General features: G+C 39.1%; 2 protein-coding genes across 2 annotated transcripts in view; one reads left to right on the plus strand and one right to left on the minus strand.

Annotated features, from left to right (window-relative positions):
• Positions 1-1,021: 1,021 nt before the first annotated feature.
• LOC122890377 (DNA oxidative demethylase ALKBH2-like) lies at positions 1,022-12,997 on the plus strand. Its single transcript, XM_044226002.1, is given in 7 exon segments — positions 1,022-1,126; positions 1,387-1,418; positions 4,007-4,038; positions 4,041-4,638; positions 9,601-9,850; positions 11,986-12,109; positions 12,906-12,997. Coding segments are annotated over 7 exon segments (1,233 nt in total).
• Positions 12,998-13,368: 371 nt separating this feature from the next.
• LOC122890378 (disintegrin and metalloproteinase domain-containing protein 5-like) overlaps positions 13,369-16,078 on the minus strand; it is a 143,399-nt gene continuing 140,689 nt past the window's right edge. The window contains exon 19 of the mRNA XM_044226003.1: positions 13,369-13,438. Within this exon, the coding sequence (XP_044081938.1) occupies positions 13,369-13,438 (70 nt within the window). The remainder of the gene's footprint in view (positions 13,439-16,078) is intronic.

A 16,078-nucleotide genomic window follows, 5' to 3' on the forward strand; every position in this document is an offset into this window, starting at 1 on the left:
CCTGGATATCAACCTTTTGTCTGTACTGTCATTTGCAAATATCTTCTCCCATTCCGTCGGTTGCCATTCCATGCTCTTGGATCGGAAGAATAAACATTGTTAAAATGTCTATACTGCCTAGAGCAATCTATACTTTTAATGCCATTCCGATCAAAATTCCACCGGCATTCTTCAAAGAGCTGGAGCAAATAATCCTAAAATTTGTATGGAATCAGAAGAGACCCCGAATCGCTAAGGAAATGTTGAAAAACAAAAATAGAGCTGGCGGCATCACCTTACCTGATTTCAAGCTTTATTACAAAGCTGTGATCACCAAAACAGCATGGTACTGGCATAAAAACAGACACATAGACCAGTGGAACAGAGTAGAGAGCCCAGATATGGACCCTCAACTCTATGGTCAATTAATCTTTGACAAAACAGGAAAAAATATACAGTGGAAAAAAGACAGTCTTTTCAATAAATGGTGCTGGGAAAACTGGACAGCTATATGTAGAAGAATGAAACTCGACCATTCTCTTACACCGTACACAAAGATCAACTCAAAATGGATAAAAGACCTCAACGTGAGACAGGAATCCATCAGAATCTTAGAGGAGAACATAGGCAGTAATCTCTTTGATGTCAGCCATAGCAACTTCTTTCAAGATACGTCTCCAAAGGCAAAGGAAACAAAAGCGAAAATAAACTTCTGGGACTTCATCAAAATCAAAAGCTTCTGCACAGCAAAGGAAGCAGTCAAAAAACAAAGAGGCAACCCATGGAATGGGACAAGATACATGGATTTTTTTAAAGATTTCATTTATTTACTTGACAGAGAGAAAGAGCACAAGCAGGGGAAGAAGCAGGCAGAGAAGGAGAGGGAGAAGCAGACTTCCCACTGAGCAGGGAGCCCGATGCAGGGCTCAATCCCTGGACCCTGGGATCATGACCTGAGCTGAGGGCACATGCTTAACTGACTGAGCCACCCAGGTGCCCTGAGATACATATGAGATTTATTTTAGAATTGTCTCATGTAATTATGGGGCTGAAAAGTCCCATGATCAGCCATCTGCAAACTGGAGAACCAGGAAAGCTGGTGGTATTATCAATGACTGTGAAGACCTGCGAATCAGGTGCTAATGATGTAAGCCCTTTATTTGAGTCCTTAAGAACAAGGATTACTGATGTCCAATGGCAGGAAAAGATGAGTGTGTTCAGCTCAAGCACAGAGAAAATTCATCCTCTTCTAGCTTTTTGTTCTATTCAGATACCTAGGAGTAATGTTTTACTACCTATGGGCATCTTACAGCCTCGTCAAGTTGACACATAAAATCAATCACCACAAAAATCAACGCATTATTTTAGAATACTTCCTTCAATCTAGTGCTTCAACTTCACTTTTAGGAAGCCATTCAAGAGGTCTATGAGGCTGAGTTGTGCGTTATGAGAAACAGTGGGTCTCATGGTCATGGGCTCCTTCCCCTACCTTCTTCACTGTGAAGTGGTTGCCTTGGTCAGATGCTAAGCAAGTGGGAGTCTATGCCAATAGGTTCCATTATACTACTAGTTATATCAGTAATCTCATATACAGTAGCACCAACTAAGGCTCTACAGGTTGGAAAAGTGAACAAAGAATTGAAAAAAATTAATAGAACAGACCTCTGGCTTTTCCAGTATAGAAGTTCTAACATAATCAACTTGCCACTAAGTTGCTCCCCTCCCCACACACACAAAAGTGCTAAATTGGAGCTTAATATTGGTCTCTGCCTCTGACAAGTATGACATTTAGAGGCAGCAGTAACTGTATTTGTTTTAGTAAGTGGAAATATAAGTATTAGGCCTATACATAGCTAACACGGCCATGTCATTTATATGCCCATCATGACATTCCTGGGAAACTAGGTTTATAGTGCCTTTCTTATAATAAATGTTTTCTAGTAGGTATTAATATGTGATACAAAAATATTAACACTTTGTACCTATTCCCATATGTGGGAGTACCTACATGCCTCTACACCAGACCTCCTTGTCTCCAATGTTTAGTAGTTTTCAGGCCCATAACCAGAAGAGGTTATTTATTGCCTCTCAGATTTGAATTCACTAGTCAATATCTGTTCTGCAATAATGAATTGAATTTTAAATGTTTTATCCATTACAAGTGAGGGTGATGCTAAATCTTGCCATTAGAGGACACCAAGAGGCACGTTAAGGAAAGAAGTGATTCCTCAAGTGTATTGTGTTTTACTTTTGCCTATTCCTGCTTCATAGGAAATTAGTAGTATCAGGGAATGTGAACATGGATGTAAACTATTACCGTTTTGAATGAAAAATAATATATTCCCCAAATCAGTGGGTACATACCATGTGCTTGAGATTTTATTAATCACTTCCAGAAATGACACTACATCTACAGTTGACCCTTGAACAACACAAGTTTGAACTTCTCAGGTCCAGATTTTTTTCAATAAATATATGTATAGTAGTGTTAATGTATCTTCTCCTGTGATTTACTTAATATTTTTTCTCTAGCTTTATTGGAATAATACAGTTTATAACACATATAACATACAAAATACATATTAGTCAAGTGTTCATGTTATAAGTAAGGCTTCTGGTCAGCAGTAGGCTATTAGTAGTTAAGTTATGGGGGAGTCAAAAAAGTTCCACATTAATTTTTAACCATAAGGGAGGGAGGAGATTTCAGCATCCCTAAACCCCGGGTTCTTCAAGGGTGAACTGTACTGTTGGATATGGCAACAGTCTGATCATTTATCAGTTTCCATATGGTTTCTGCAGGGACCAGCCTGACAAATTAAACAAAAATATGATGGGTACTACCACCCCTGCATTTTAACACTGATACTGATTTCTACTACCTCCAGTCCTTAAGATATGTTTGGGTTTGGGTTTGGGTTTTTGAATACAGTTGACACAGAATATTATATTAGTTTCAGGTGTACAACATGGTGATTCAGCAACTCTATGTATCATGCTATGCTCACAGGTGTAGCTACCACCTGTCACCATACAAGATATTTTTTTTTTTAAGATTTTATTTATTTATTTGAGAGAGAGAGACAGTGAGAGAGAGCATGAGCGAGGAGAAGGTCAGAGAGCGAAGCAGACTCCCCATGGAGCTGGGAGCCCGATGTGGGACTCGATCCCGGGACTCCAGGATCACGCCCTGAGCCGAAGGCAGTCGTCCAACCAACTGCGCCACCCAGGCGTCCCAAGATATGTTATTTTTGATTTACTATCTTGGCCAGGGGGGATGGCATAGAAGGTTTACTTTTGGTTTTTCATACTAGAATAGCTGTTACTCCACAGGTCAGAGATTCAGTGTGGGATTACTCTAACTGTATATCAATTCCAGAATTGGGGAAATGACCACTGGAGAGATCTATAGACCCAGGAGGCAACTGTGAACCAAAGTTCAGCCAATAACCAATTTATTACCTGGCTCTCCTAGTTGTCATGGAGAACCAGGCTAAAATCCAACAGGGATGACAATGATACTTTGAGTATCAAAATCAACCCATAATTTCTGTCAATTGTCCTTAAAATGTATTGCCAGTCCCCTTCTGCTAGTGTACAAACACTTGAGTAATTGGTAGTAGGTTCCTTTAGGGAAAGACAGGAGGAACAATAACGTTTATATTTCAATGGAGGTAAATTAATTTCAAGGAATCCAGCCATATTCTCAGTTGATGGGCTTCAGAACTAAAAACTGGTTCAGGTCTGGGAATTGAAAGTAACTGTGACCTTTTTTTTTTAATTATGTTATGTTAGTCACCATACAATACATCATTACTTTTTGATGTAGTGTTCTAAGATTCATTGTTTACATATAACACCCAGTGGTCCAGGCAATACATGCCCTCCTTAATACCCACCACCAAGCTCACCCATCCCCACCCCCTCCCCTCTAAAACCCTCAGTTTGTTTCTCAGGGTCCACAGTCTCTCTTGATTTGTCTCCCCCTCTGATTTCCCCCAATTCACTTTTCCTTTCCTTTCCAAATAAGTGAAGGCCACTCAGCGGGCCCCAGCTGGCGGCACATCGAGCTGAGGGCCTGAGTTGTGATTACACAGTCCTGTTTGGCAAAACCGAAGCAGACAAGATTTTCCAGGAGCTGGAGCAAGAAGTGGAATATTTTACAGGTGCGCTGGCCAGGGTCCAGGTGTTCGGGAAGTGGCACAGTGTGCCCAGGAAGCAAGCCACCTATGGCAACGCAGGGCTGACCTACGTGGTCTCGGGCCTCACTCTGTCTCCAAAGCCCTGGATCCCAGTTCTAGAGCACATCCGGGATCGTGTTTCTGTGGTGACAGGAGAGACCTTCAACTTTGTGCTTGTCAACAGGTACAACGATGGCCGTGACCACATCGGGGAGCACAGAGATGATGAACGAGAACTGGCTCCTGGGAGCCCCATAGTCTCCTTCGGGGCCTGCAGAGACTTCTTCTTCTGGCATAAGGATTCCCGGGGGGAAAAGCCCACCTGGAACGTAGAGGTGCTCCGGCTTCAGCTGGCGCACGGGAGTTTGCTCATGATGAACCACCCGACCAACACTCACTGGTACCACAGTCTCCCCATAGGAAAGAAGATTCTAGCTCCATGGGTCAATCTGACATTTCACAAAATTCTGCCTGCTAAAAAGTTAAAAAAAAAAAAAAAGTGAAACCATAAGATTATTGACTGTCTCTGCTTGACTTATTTTACTCAGTATAATCTCCTCCAGTCCCATCCATATTGATGCGAAAGTTGGATATTCACCCTTTCCCGTCGCTGAGTAATATTCCATTGTGTATAGGGACCATATCTTCTTTATCTATTCATCTGTTGAAGGGCATCTTGGCTCTTTCCACAGTTTGGTGACTGTGGCCATTGCTGCTATGAACATTGGGGTACAGATGGCCCTTCTTTTCACATCTGTTTCTTCAGGGCAAATACCCAGGAGGGCAATTGCAGGGTCATAGGGAACTCTATTTTTAATTTCTTAAGGAATCTTCAAACTATTTCCCAAAGTGGCTGCACCAACTTGTATTCCCACCAACAGTGTAAGAGAGTCCCCTTTCTCCACATCCTCTCTAACATTAATTGTTTCTGCCATGTTAATTTTTGCCATTCTAACTGGTATAAGGTGGTATCTCAATGTGGTTTAGATTTGAATGTCCCTGGTGGTTAACAATGAACATGTTTCCATGTATCTATGAGCCATTTGTATGTCTTCTTTGGAGAAGTGTCTGTTTGTGTCCTCTGCCCATTTTTTCACTTGATTATCTTTTTGGGGGGGGAGGGGTGTTGAGTTTGAGAAGTTCTTTATAGATCTTGGATATCAGCCCTCTGTCTGTAGTGTCATTCGTGAATATCTTCTTCCATTCTGTGGGTTGCCTATTTGTTTTATTGACTGTTTCCTTTGCTGTGCAGAAGGTTTTTATCTTGATGAAGTCCCTAAAGTTCATTTTTACTTTTGTTTCCCTTACTTTTGGAGACCTCTTGAAAGAAGTTGCTGTGGCTGATGTTCTCCTCTAGGATTTTGATGGATTCCTGTCTCACATTGAGGTCTTTCATCCATTTAGAGTTTATCTTTGTGTATGGTGTAAGGTAATGGTTGAGTTTCATTCTTCTGCATGTGGCTGTCCAATTTTCCTAGCAACAATTACTGAAGAGACTGCCTTTTTCCCACTGTATGTTTTTTCCTGTTTTGTTGAAGATTATTTGACCATAGAGTTGAGGGTCCATATCTGGGCTCTCTACTCTGTTCCATTGGTCTACAGGTCTGTTTTTGTGCTGGTACCATGCTGTCTTGGTGATCACAGCTTTGTAGAAAAGCTTGAAATCAGGCAACATGATGCTCCCAGCTTTATTTTTCTTTTTCAACATTTCTTTGGCGATTCAGGGTCTCTTCTTGTTCCATACCAATTTTAGGATTGTTTCTGTACTTTGAAAAATGTCAGTGGTATTTTGATCAGGATGGTGTTGAAAGTATAGACTGCTCTGGGCAGCATAACATTTTAACAATGTTTATTCTTTCAATCCGTGAACATGGAATGCTTTTCCATTTTTTTGTGTCTTCTTCAATTTCTTTGATGAGTGTTTTGATGAGTATTCTGTAGTACCTTGAGTATAGATCCTTTACCTCTTTGGTTGGGTTTATTCCAAGGTACCTTATAGTTTTTGGTGCTATTGTAAATGAAATCAATTCTCTTTCTATAGTTTCATTGTTAGTGTATAAGAAAGTGATTGATTTCTGTGCATTGATTTTGTATCCTGCCACATTACTGAATTGCTGTATGAGTTCCAGTAATTTGGGGGTAGAGGCTTTTGGGTTTTCCACATAAAGTATCATGTCTTCTGTGAAGAGAGAGAGTTTGACTTCTTTGCCAGTTTGAATACCTTTTATTTGTTTTGTTGTCTGATTGCTGAGGCTAAGCCTTCTATTACTATGTTGAACAATAGTAGCAAGAATGGACATCCTTGTCATGTTTCTGATCTCAAAGGGAAAGGCTCTCAGCTTTTCCCCATTGAGAATGATTTTCATTGTGGGTTTTTCATAGATGGATTCTATGAAGTTGAGGAATGTTTCTTCTATCTCTATACTCAGACGAGTTTTAATCAGAAAAGGATGCTGTATTTTTTCAAATGCTTTTTCTGCATCAATTGAGAGGACCATATGATTCTTCTCTCTTATTAATGTGTTCTGTCACACTGATTCATTTGTGAATGTTGAACCACCCTTGCATCCTGGGGATAAATCCCACCTGGTCATGGTGGATAATCTTTTTAATGTATTGTTGGAGCCTATTAGCCAGGATCTTGTGGAAAGTCATGGCATCAATATTCATCAGGGATATTGGTTTGAAATTCTCCTTTTCGGTGGGGTCTTTATGCAGGTGATGCTAGCCTCATAGAATGAGTCTTAAAGTTTTCCTTCTGGTTCTGTTTTTTGAAACAGCTTCAGAAGAATAGATATTATTTCTTCTTTGAAAGTTTGGTAGAATTCCCCAAAGAATCCACAGGTCCTGGGGCTCTTCTTTTTTGGGAGGTTTTTGATCACTGCTTCAATCTTGTTACTAGTTATTGGTCTATTCAGGTTAATTTCTTCCTGTTTCAGTCATGGAAGTTTATAGATTTCCAGAGATGCATCCATTTCTTCTAAGTTGCTTAACTTATTGGCATAAAGCTGTTGATAATTTCTGGTGACTGTTTCTATTTCCTTGGTGTTGGTCGTGATCTCTCCCCTTTAATTCATAATTTATTAATTTGGGTCTTTTGGACTAGTCTGGCCAGTGGGTTTTCAATCATATTAATTATTTCAAAGAACTAGCTTCTAATTGTGTTGATATGCTCTGCTGTATCTCTGGTTTCTGATTCATTGATCTCCATTCAAATCTTAATTATTTCCCTTCTTGTGTGTGGGGTTGGCTTAATTTGTTATTGATCATTGAGTTCTTTAAAGTGTAAAGAAAGTTTGTGTATTCAAGATTTTCCTATTTTTTTTGATTGAGGCTTAGATGGCTATGTTTTCCCCCTTAGAATCACCTTTGCCATATCCCATAGGTTTTGGACCAAAGTGTTTTCATTCTCACTGGTTTCCATGAATTGTTTAAGTTCTTTGATTTCCTGGTTGATCCAAACATTCTTGAACAGGATGAACTTTAGCTTCCAAGTGTTTGAATTTCTTCCATACTTTTTCTTGTGATTGAGTTCCTGTTTCAAAATACTGTGGTCTGAGACCATGCAGGGAATTATCTCAATCTTTTGATATCTGTTGAGACCTAATTTGTGACCCAGAATGTGGTCTATTCTGGAGAAGGTTCCATGTGCCCTCAAGAAGAATGAGTATTCTGTTGTTTTAGGGTAGAATGTTCTGTGTATATCTATGAGATCCATCTGGTCTAGTGTGTCATTCAAAGCTCTTCTTTCTTTGTTGATTTTCTGCTTAGATGATCTGTCTTTTGCGAGAGTGGCATATTACGATCCCCTACAATGAATGTATTCTTACCACTATGTCTTTTTACTTTGATTAACAGTTGGCTTATGTAGTTGGCTGCTCTCATTTTGGGGGTATAAATATTTACAATTGTTAGGTCCTTTGGTTGGATAGACCCTTTAAGAATGATATAGTGTCCTTCTGTATCTCTGACTACAATCTTTAGCTTAAAATCTAATTTGTATGATATGAGAATCTCTACCTCAGCTTTCTTTTGAGTCCCATTACCATGAAACAGGGTTCTCCATTCCTTCACTTTTAGTCTGGATGTATCCTTAGGTTCGACATGTGTCTCTTGTAGACCACATATGGTTGGATCCTTTCTTTTTATCCAAACTGCAACCCTTTGACATTTTATGGGAGCATTTAGGCCATTCATGTTGGAAGTAATTATTGAAAGATATGATTTTATTGTCATCATGTTGACTGTGAAGTCCTTCTTTCTATAGAATGTCTCTGTAAATTTCTGTTCTATATCACTCTTGGGATCTTTCTTCTTTTATAGAACCCCCTTAATATTTCCTGTAGTGCTGGCTTGTAATCTTTTAGTCTTTGCTGCTCTTGGAAGCTCTTTATCCTTCCATCCGTTCTGAAAGTCAGCCTTGCTAGATAAAGTATTCTTGGCTGCATGTTGTTCTCATTTAGTGCCTTGAATATGTCTTGCCAGCCCTTTCTGGCTTTCCAGGTTTCTGTGGACAGATCTGACAATATGCTGATGCTCCTCCCTCTGTATGTAAGGAATCTCTTTCCCCTAGCTGCCTTTAAGACATTTTCTCTGAATTTACGGATTCACAAATTTCACAATCACATGTCCGATGGTCTTTGTACTCTCATTGATCTTGAGGGGTGTCCTCTCTGCCTCTAGGACTTGTTGCATTCCCCAGATTAGGGAAATTCTCATCTAGAATTTGTCCAACAGTATCTTCTAGTCTTCTCTCTCTCTCTCTCTCCACCCCCTCAGGGATCATTGGAATGTTTCATGGCATCATTTATTTCCCTAATTCTGTTTTCATGCATTCTAAACTGTTTGTTCCAGGCCTCCTCCTGATCCTTCTTTTCTATCAGTTTATCTTCTAGATCACTTATTCTATCTTCTGTCTCATTTACCCTACTATATTTAGATTAGATTGGATCTCATTGATAGCATTTTTAAGTTCTGCCAGATCTGCTCTCACTTCTGCCCTTAGAGATCCTATGTTGCCACTAATGATTTTCTGCAACCTAGCCATTGTCTGGATAACTGTTATCCTAAACTCTATTTCTGACGTCTTGCTTATGTCCATATACAATAGTTTTGTCACAGTCTCCAAATTTTTCTTCTGTTGGGGGTTCCTCCTCCTAGTCATTTTGGTGAGAGATGGTTGACGGAATGTACAGAGTCCAAACTACAGACCACAATCCAAGCAAGATGCACCTGTTTTATAGGGACTTTATAGTTCTTGGCCTCTTGTTCTTTCAGTCTATCTTCTGGCGGGGGAGGGGCCTGCCACGCTGTTACTCAGGCAACCCTGTTTGGGCAGAATTGTCTTGCCCCTGTGGTGAGGGATAGGCTCAGTATAAACCGGTTTTGGGGGGCTTTTGTTCTCTGACAGCTTTCCCTGGTGGGTTTCTGTGTCCCTTCCAAGAGTCAGAGCAGAAGTAACTGTGTCCAAACTTCTGTCTCAGAATGGAAAGCTCACAGATTATTCTCCAGAAGCCCCTCCAGGTGAAATTGACTCCATTTTTGTCTGTGCTGCTAACAACTGCAGTGGCCTGGGTTGTGCACCCCACAGCAGCACTCCAGCCCTTGCTTTCAGATCCAGGCACATCTCTGCCCTTTGTGCTTCTAAAACTGCCAGCCACTCCCAGTTCACATATGCGCCCCTGCAGCTCCAGGTTTCAGCCTGGGAGCCTGCCCTAAAGTCCCTTCCCTGTGGCTACCAGTCTATGCCCGGGGCCTCAGCATGGGACACATTTGCGCTCCTCTGTTATTTCACCTTCCCAGTGACAGCACTTATGGTGGCTCCCTTCCCCTTCCATTTATTTTTTATATCTTCCAGCAGAATCGCAGCACCCCACTTTATACCTTGAAACTGGCTGTTGGGGATATTCTGTTGGTATAGATCCTGATATATCTTCTTACATCTCAGGCTGATTTCATGGGTGTTCAGAGTAGTCTGGCAGATATATAGCTCAATTCAGTGGACTGGTTGAAATAGGGTCCCCTTCTCCTCCGCCATCTTCAGGAATTGTGATTTTTTTACTGTGGAGACAATCCTTGGTCTCCTGCTATTCTTTCTTTCTCTTCCTTATTGATGTAAGCAACTCCCTAGTTGGCTGGCAATCTATTTTGCATCTAAAAAGCCTCAGTTCTCTATATACTGTCTGCAAAACTACCTGTGGGTCAAGTCCCCTTGGCAGCTCCTCTACCCATACTGATCACAATGGTAATTATGTCCTCTTGGATTCTGGCAGTTAAGCACTACCCCCTGGTCAGCACACCACCATCTGTGTTAAGATAGGATTTCATCCTAATTATTGGCCTGGGAGTCAGAAGAAGAGATGGGAAACGCCTACAGAAAGGGGTAGAGGCACCTATCGCCTTGTGGGGAGGAAACTGTAGCATCTTCAAGCACAGTGGCTTCCAATCACTGAGCGGAGGAGGTGGGTGTAAGAGAATTAGCATCTTTAGTGTCATACATCAAGAACTCCTCCTTCCTGTTTTCCTCCTTCCTTCTGCCAAAACCCAAGTGTTGGGTTTTTCCCACAGTGCCCTGACCTTAGCCTAACAGAGCTCCTTTTGCTAAATATTTAGTCTGGAATTTGCAAGTGTAATGAATACATTCTCTATCTGCCATTCACCTTTGTCTGACATGCAACAGTGGCTGATAAAGGCCTCTTTATAAGTACCACTGAGACTCTATGGCTTGCAGGCATAGGCAGTAACTGCTTGGCAACAGCCCTTGATCTCTTATCATCTTTCTACAGGGCATCAACAAAACTCAGCAGTAATCAGCTAACTCCACTGATTTTAATTCCTGCTTGATTGCATCTCTACCACCACATTCTCCTCTAGTGGGCAGGTTTTCCTTCTTCCTACAAAATGTTTAGAATTGTACTGCTACCTTGTGGTAGGGATTTGTCCCTGCACCCCTTTTCCTGACCAGGATCCTGTTCTTGCTTCCAAACCAAATCCACATCTTACAACCCATTTAATTATAACACTTTCAGTATTACTTGTTTTAATCTGGATCTTCTGAGAAGCAGATGCCAGGAGAGGACTAATGTGCATTGATTTTATTAGGAGGAAAGCCACTGTGAAAAATGGGGGGAAAGATGAAAAGGCTGAGAAAGCTGGCCGAGAGTGCAGTCAGTCTAACCCCAAGGGAAGGGGAGAGGGAGAGAAAATTGAATAGCAGCAGCCTAGGACTCACACAGTTTAAGGAGGGTCTATTCAATGTAAGAAAGTTTCAGCAGGACTGTTGGGGAGGTCTCAAGGTAGAGGCAACTGTCAGAGGGGACCTGAGTCATACAGGATTGCCTTTCTTTGTATCTCTATCAAGATTCCACCATTGGTTACAATCATGGGCAGGGTGGCCTCAGTAAAAATGTGCAACAGCTCAGCACTTTTATCACTCATGATGCTTGTTATAGGAAGATTTCAAGGAACATTCTTGTGGCTATCACTCATGACACTCAAATTATGCATGTATTTATATGCACCCAGGGTGTCCAACTTTTAGAAATGGCTACAGGCTATGTCAGTGCAGCAATGGCACTTTTCAAATGTCAGTGTACCTCAGAAATTTGTTTAGCATCCAACTCAGAAACTAGCAAACTGATTCTGTAAGGACCTGTAAGTGAGGGGAGCAGAGGGAAGGCGTAACCAAATCAATGACCACAGCCTTGTCACACAGTGCTTTAGAAGGTCTTCCATTATGGGAACTATGGCAGGCCTATGTTGAGTCACAGATGTGACAACCTTAGTTTTTGTTTTGTTTTGTTTTGTTTTTCCATTTTATATGTGGTAGGGACAGTATCTCACCAAATATTACACAAGTTCTCCTGATGTTTCCCAGCCTCCTTTGAAGTTAGGATTGTATGACTCAATTGAGCCAATGTGCCATGAGGGTGAATTATTTGTTATTACTGCCAGTTAGTGGACAGGTATGTGTTTTCCACCTTTCCTTCAGTTTTGTTGACAATTATAGAATCATGTGTTGGGAATACAGAGCTACAAGACTGAAAAAGCCTGGAGGGCTAGTCATCAAATAGAAGACAGACTCTGCCACCCAGAAAAAGTACTGTACCTGCACATGATGACATAAATCATCATAGAAATTTACACTTTAGAGGTAAGTGATTATTTTTCCAGAGTAATTACGGGAAAATGTCAGGTATTGAAACCTGCCTGCAGTTGACTCTAAGCCATGAGGAAATGGTGTTACATTTTGATTTCTGAGAATTTACACTATTACTAAATGAAGAGTTTATACGTCAGTGTATCAGCATAACAGCACATATTTTGATTGATACAGAATTACTAAGGCTTGCATTTCCTAAATAGGAATAGAGAGCTTCAAAGTATTACACAATTGCATGACTTCCAAGTTTTCACTGGCCCTTCACAAAGTTTGTATGGAATTATGAGTAACAGAGAAGTTTTCTCCAGGAGACAAAACATTTTATTTCAGCAGCACCCTCCTAGCTGCACATCCATCTCCTTTTCAAATCCAAAAGAAAAATAATTTTCCTGCAAGACATTTCTACTCTATCTTTGCTGGAACATATGGTAGTTTTATGAGTTCTGATTTTTTGAGGAACTATCATAATTTTTCTATAACAGCTTCACCTTTTTGCATTCCCAACAACAGTGTGCAACAGTTCTAATTTCTCCACACCTTCACCAAAACTTGTCTATTTTTTTAATGAGAGCAAAATTTCTTGCCAGCTCGTATGAACTGGCTCCAGCATACCACTGCTAAGGTTGCTGGTCAAGAGGAAGATCCAGGTTCTGTAGGTCCCAAACTATATAAAACTTGATGAATGCTAAGAAAAAAAATATAAAATTTAAGGCCCTGACTTTGAAAAGAACTCTGTTCAAGTAAGTGGCCCTGATGCTTTTCCTTCCTTAGCTCCATGATAAATATACTCTTGGTAAACAGGTGTCTCAAGAGGCTAAAGTGGATATATGATTTTCAAAGAAGAGAAGCAGTAACAAGAGGAGATTGAGTCAATACCACTGCGGCGAGTCACGGGCTAGCCAAAAGCTAGGAGCTCTGAAGAGAAGGAGGGAGGTTGGACCAAGGGAAGAAGATTCAGGTCAACCTAAGGAGCATAGGGAAAATGGGACAATCTATCTTTGGGTCATGAGACTGAACTAGCAGCCCCTCTTGGCATCACGAGATGAGGTCTTAAGCTGCTTTCACCTGATTCAGAGCCTCTTCTGGATTCAAATTGCAGTAGATAGGGTGGAAGTTGAGACTGAAAATACAGAGAAAACATCAGACATAATTTAGGTGATTCAAGTGCAGATGATTTATTATTTCATATTTTGAACCCTCAGCAGTAACAACAGAGATGAGGGTGAAATTATCTTTCCCTTCATGGTTTAGGTCAGTTTCTGATGATTTATTTGGCAATGTCCTTCTTCCAGGCCAAAGTTGTTAGAGATCGTTGCTGTAAGAGAAAACAAAATAGAACACAACACAAAGTGCCAGTATTGGTTTTTTTTGTTGTTGTTTGTTTTGTTTTGTTTTTAGCACTAATATAGGTGATTTAAAGGGCATGGTTAACTGAAGAGAAAGGATCAGGAAAATAAAAATTCCAGAATAAACAATTATCTGTTACCTCAACAGCAAATATTCTTAGTTTTGTAATAGGAGTGGCTTCCTAAAATTCCCTAACCTATTCATTTGTCTATATTTGGAAACTACTTAGGTCACTAAAACTAAGTGCCTTGTGATTTCTAAGTATATGAAAATTTTAATTTAGAATAAAAAAGAAAAAATGTGGTAATTCTAAGTAAAATATAAAAACACCAGTATACCAGCACAAACCCATGTGTGTACATTTGTATATCAAAATATTTTTTAAAAGTTTTTTTTTATGATTTTATTTATTTACTTGACAGAGAGATCACAAGTAGGCCGAGAGGCAGGCAAAGAGAGGGGGGGAAGCAGGCTCCCTGCTGAGCAGAGAGCCCAATGTAGGGCTCAATCCCAGGACCCTGAGATCATGACCTGAGCTGAAGGCAGAGGCTTAACCCATTGACCACCCAGGTTAAAATATTTTAACAATGATCATCCTCAGTGCTAATATTAATGATTATTTCATTCTTTTGCATACCTGTATTTTTAAATAAATGTTTATTTCTGGTTATAATTGTAATAAGATGCAAAATGGTTCACACACTCACATACACATTATTTGTTGAATGAATTAAGAAAGGACATCAAAGCTAGATTTGGGCATTTTCTTTTCTGGAATTTAACCGAAGACTATAATTGAACAATTGCTCTAAAATGTTTATCTAATAATATTTTCTATGGGCTGTTTGCAACAATGAAAAATTGGAGGTAGTCTAAATATTCATAGTAATAGATTTTTTAAGATGAATTTTTTTCATTTTTAAATTGAATACTAAAAATAAATAATAAATAAATTGAATGTGATATGTCACAAAATTATGACATGGGCCCATATTTTAAGATATGTAAACTTGTACATAATGTTTTTTAAATTAAAAAAAGTGTTTTTATTGTTTTGCTTAGAAAAATATTTAAGAAGATATGCATCTATATTGTTAATGGAAATTTTCTTTGAGTATTGTGATTACAAGAAACTTCTTAATATGTATATCTATCAAAGTATCTGGGATATTTTAATTAATATTTGGTACTACATTAAAAATCTGAAAGATGTTTTTGAGAAATCAAAAGCTCTATATTTTATTATTCATTGTTGGTTAATACAAAAGCTTATCTGGATATGATTATTTTCTTTTCATATGAATTTCAGAATCTTTTTTTTCAATTCTCCCTACCCATGTATATAAAAAATATTTTGATTGAGTTTATGTTAAATATACAGAAACCTACATACACCTAGATTACTGAGGTGGAAGAGAAGGTTGTAAGATTTAAAGGCATAGCAAAGGGAGAAGTAAAGACAATCAGCTTCAAGTTAATCAGAAAGGGAAGGAAAATTATTTTTGCTAATTAGACTGAAAATTCATGCAGAATTATCTTTGTCAAAATTCTGGAAAATAACTATCACTTATAATAGAAAGTAAATATAAAACTTAAGTATGATAAATACAGTTTAAAAAATGAAAATAAGATTTATAAATTTAATTGAAACTGGAGCACCTGGGTGGTTCAGTAAGTTGAATGATTGATTCTTGGTTTTGGCTCAGGTCATGATCTCAGGGTGGTGAGATTGAGCCTGGAGTCAGCTCCATGTTCATAGGGAATCTGCAAGGAATTCTCTCCCTTTCCCTCTGCCCCTCCCCTCTCTCTTCCTCTCTCTCTAAAATAAATAAGTCTTTAAATAATAATAATAATAATTTAATTGAAATTTAATTTCAATTGAAATTTAATTTAATTGAAACCTAATAGATGCTAGATGACTTAACAGTGATAACAAGGGTGCTGTACCAATATATAGTCCTACCAGCAATGTATCAGAGTCCTAATTGTTTGCTAACCTCGGCAACCCTGATGTTGTCAGTTCTTTTAATTTTAGCCCTCTTATATGGGTTTAGGAGACTCACATTTCTTTTAATTTGTCTTTTTCTGATAATGATGTTGAGAACTTTTCATGTTTTGAGCCCCTTCATTATCATCTTTTGTGAAGCCTCTAACCTATTAGGCAAAAAATTATTTGCCTATTAGGTTCTCCCACCTTTTGTTATTAATTTGTAAGTAATTTTTATCTATTCTGAATATAAGTCCTTCTTTGGAAATACGTGTTACAAAAATCTACTACATGTAGCTTCCTTTTTCCTTTTAATAAGTCTTTTGGGAAGCAAAACATCTTAAATTTGAAAAAATTTTTATTGTACTGTGGTAACAACACTTAAAGATTTCTTAACAGATTTCTAAGTATTGTTAACAATAGAGA

The sequence above is a fragment of the Neovison vison genome, chromosome 11 (genome assembly GCF_020171115.1).
Source record: "Neovison vison isolate M4711 chromosome 11, ASM_NN_V1, whole genome shotgun sequence".
NCBI classification, from domain to species: domain Eukaryota; kingdom Metazoa; phylum Chordata; class Mammalia; order Carnivora; family Mustelidae; genus Neogale; species Neogale vison.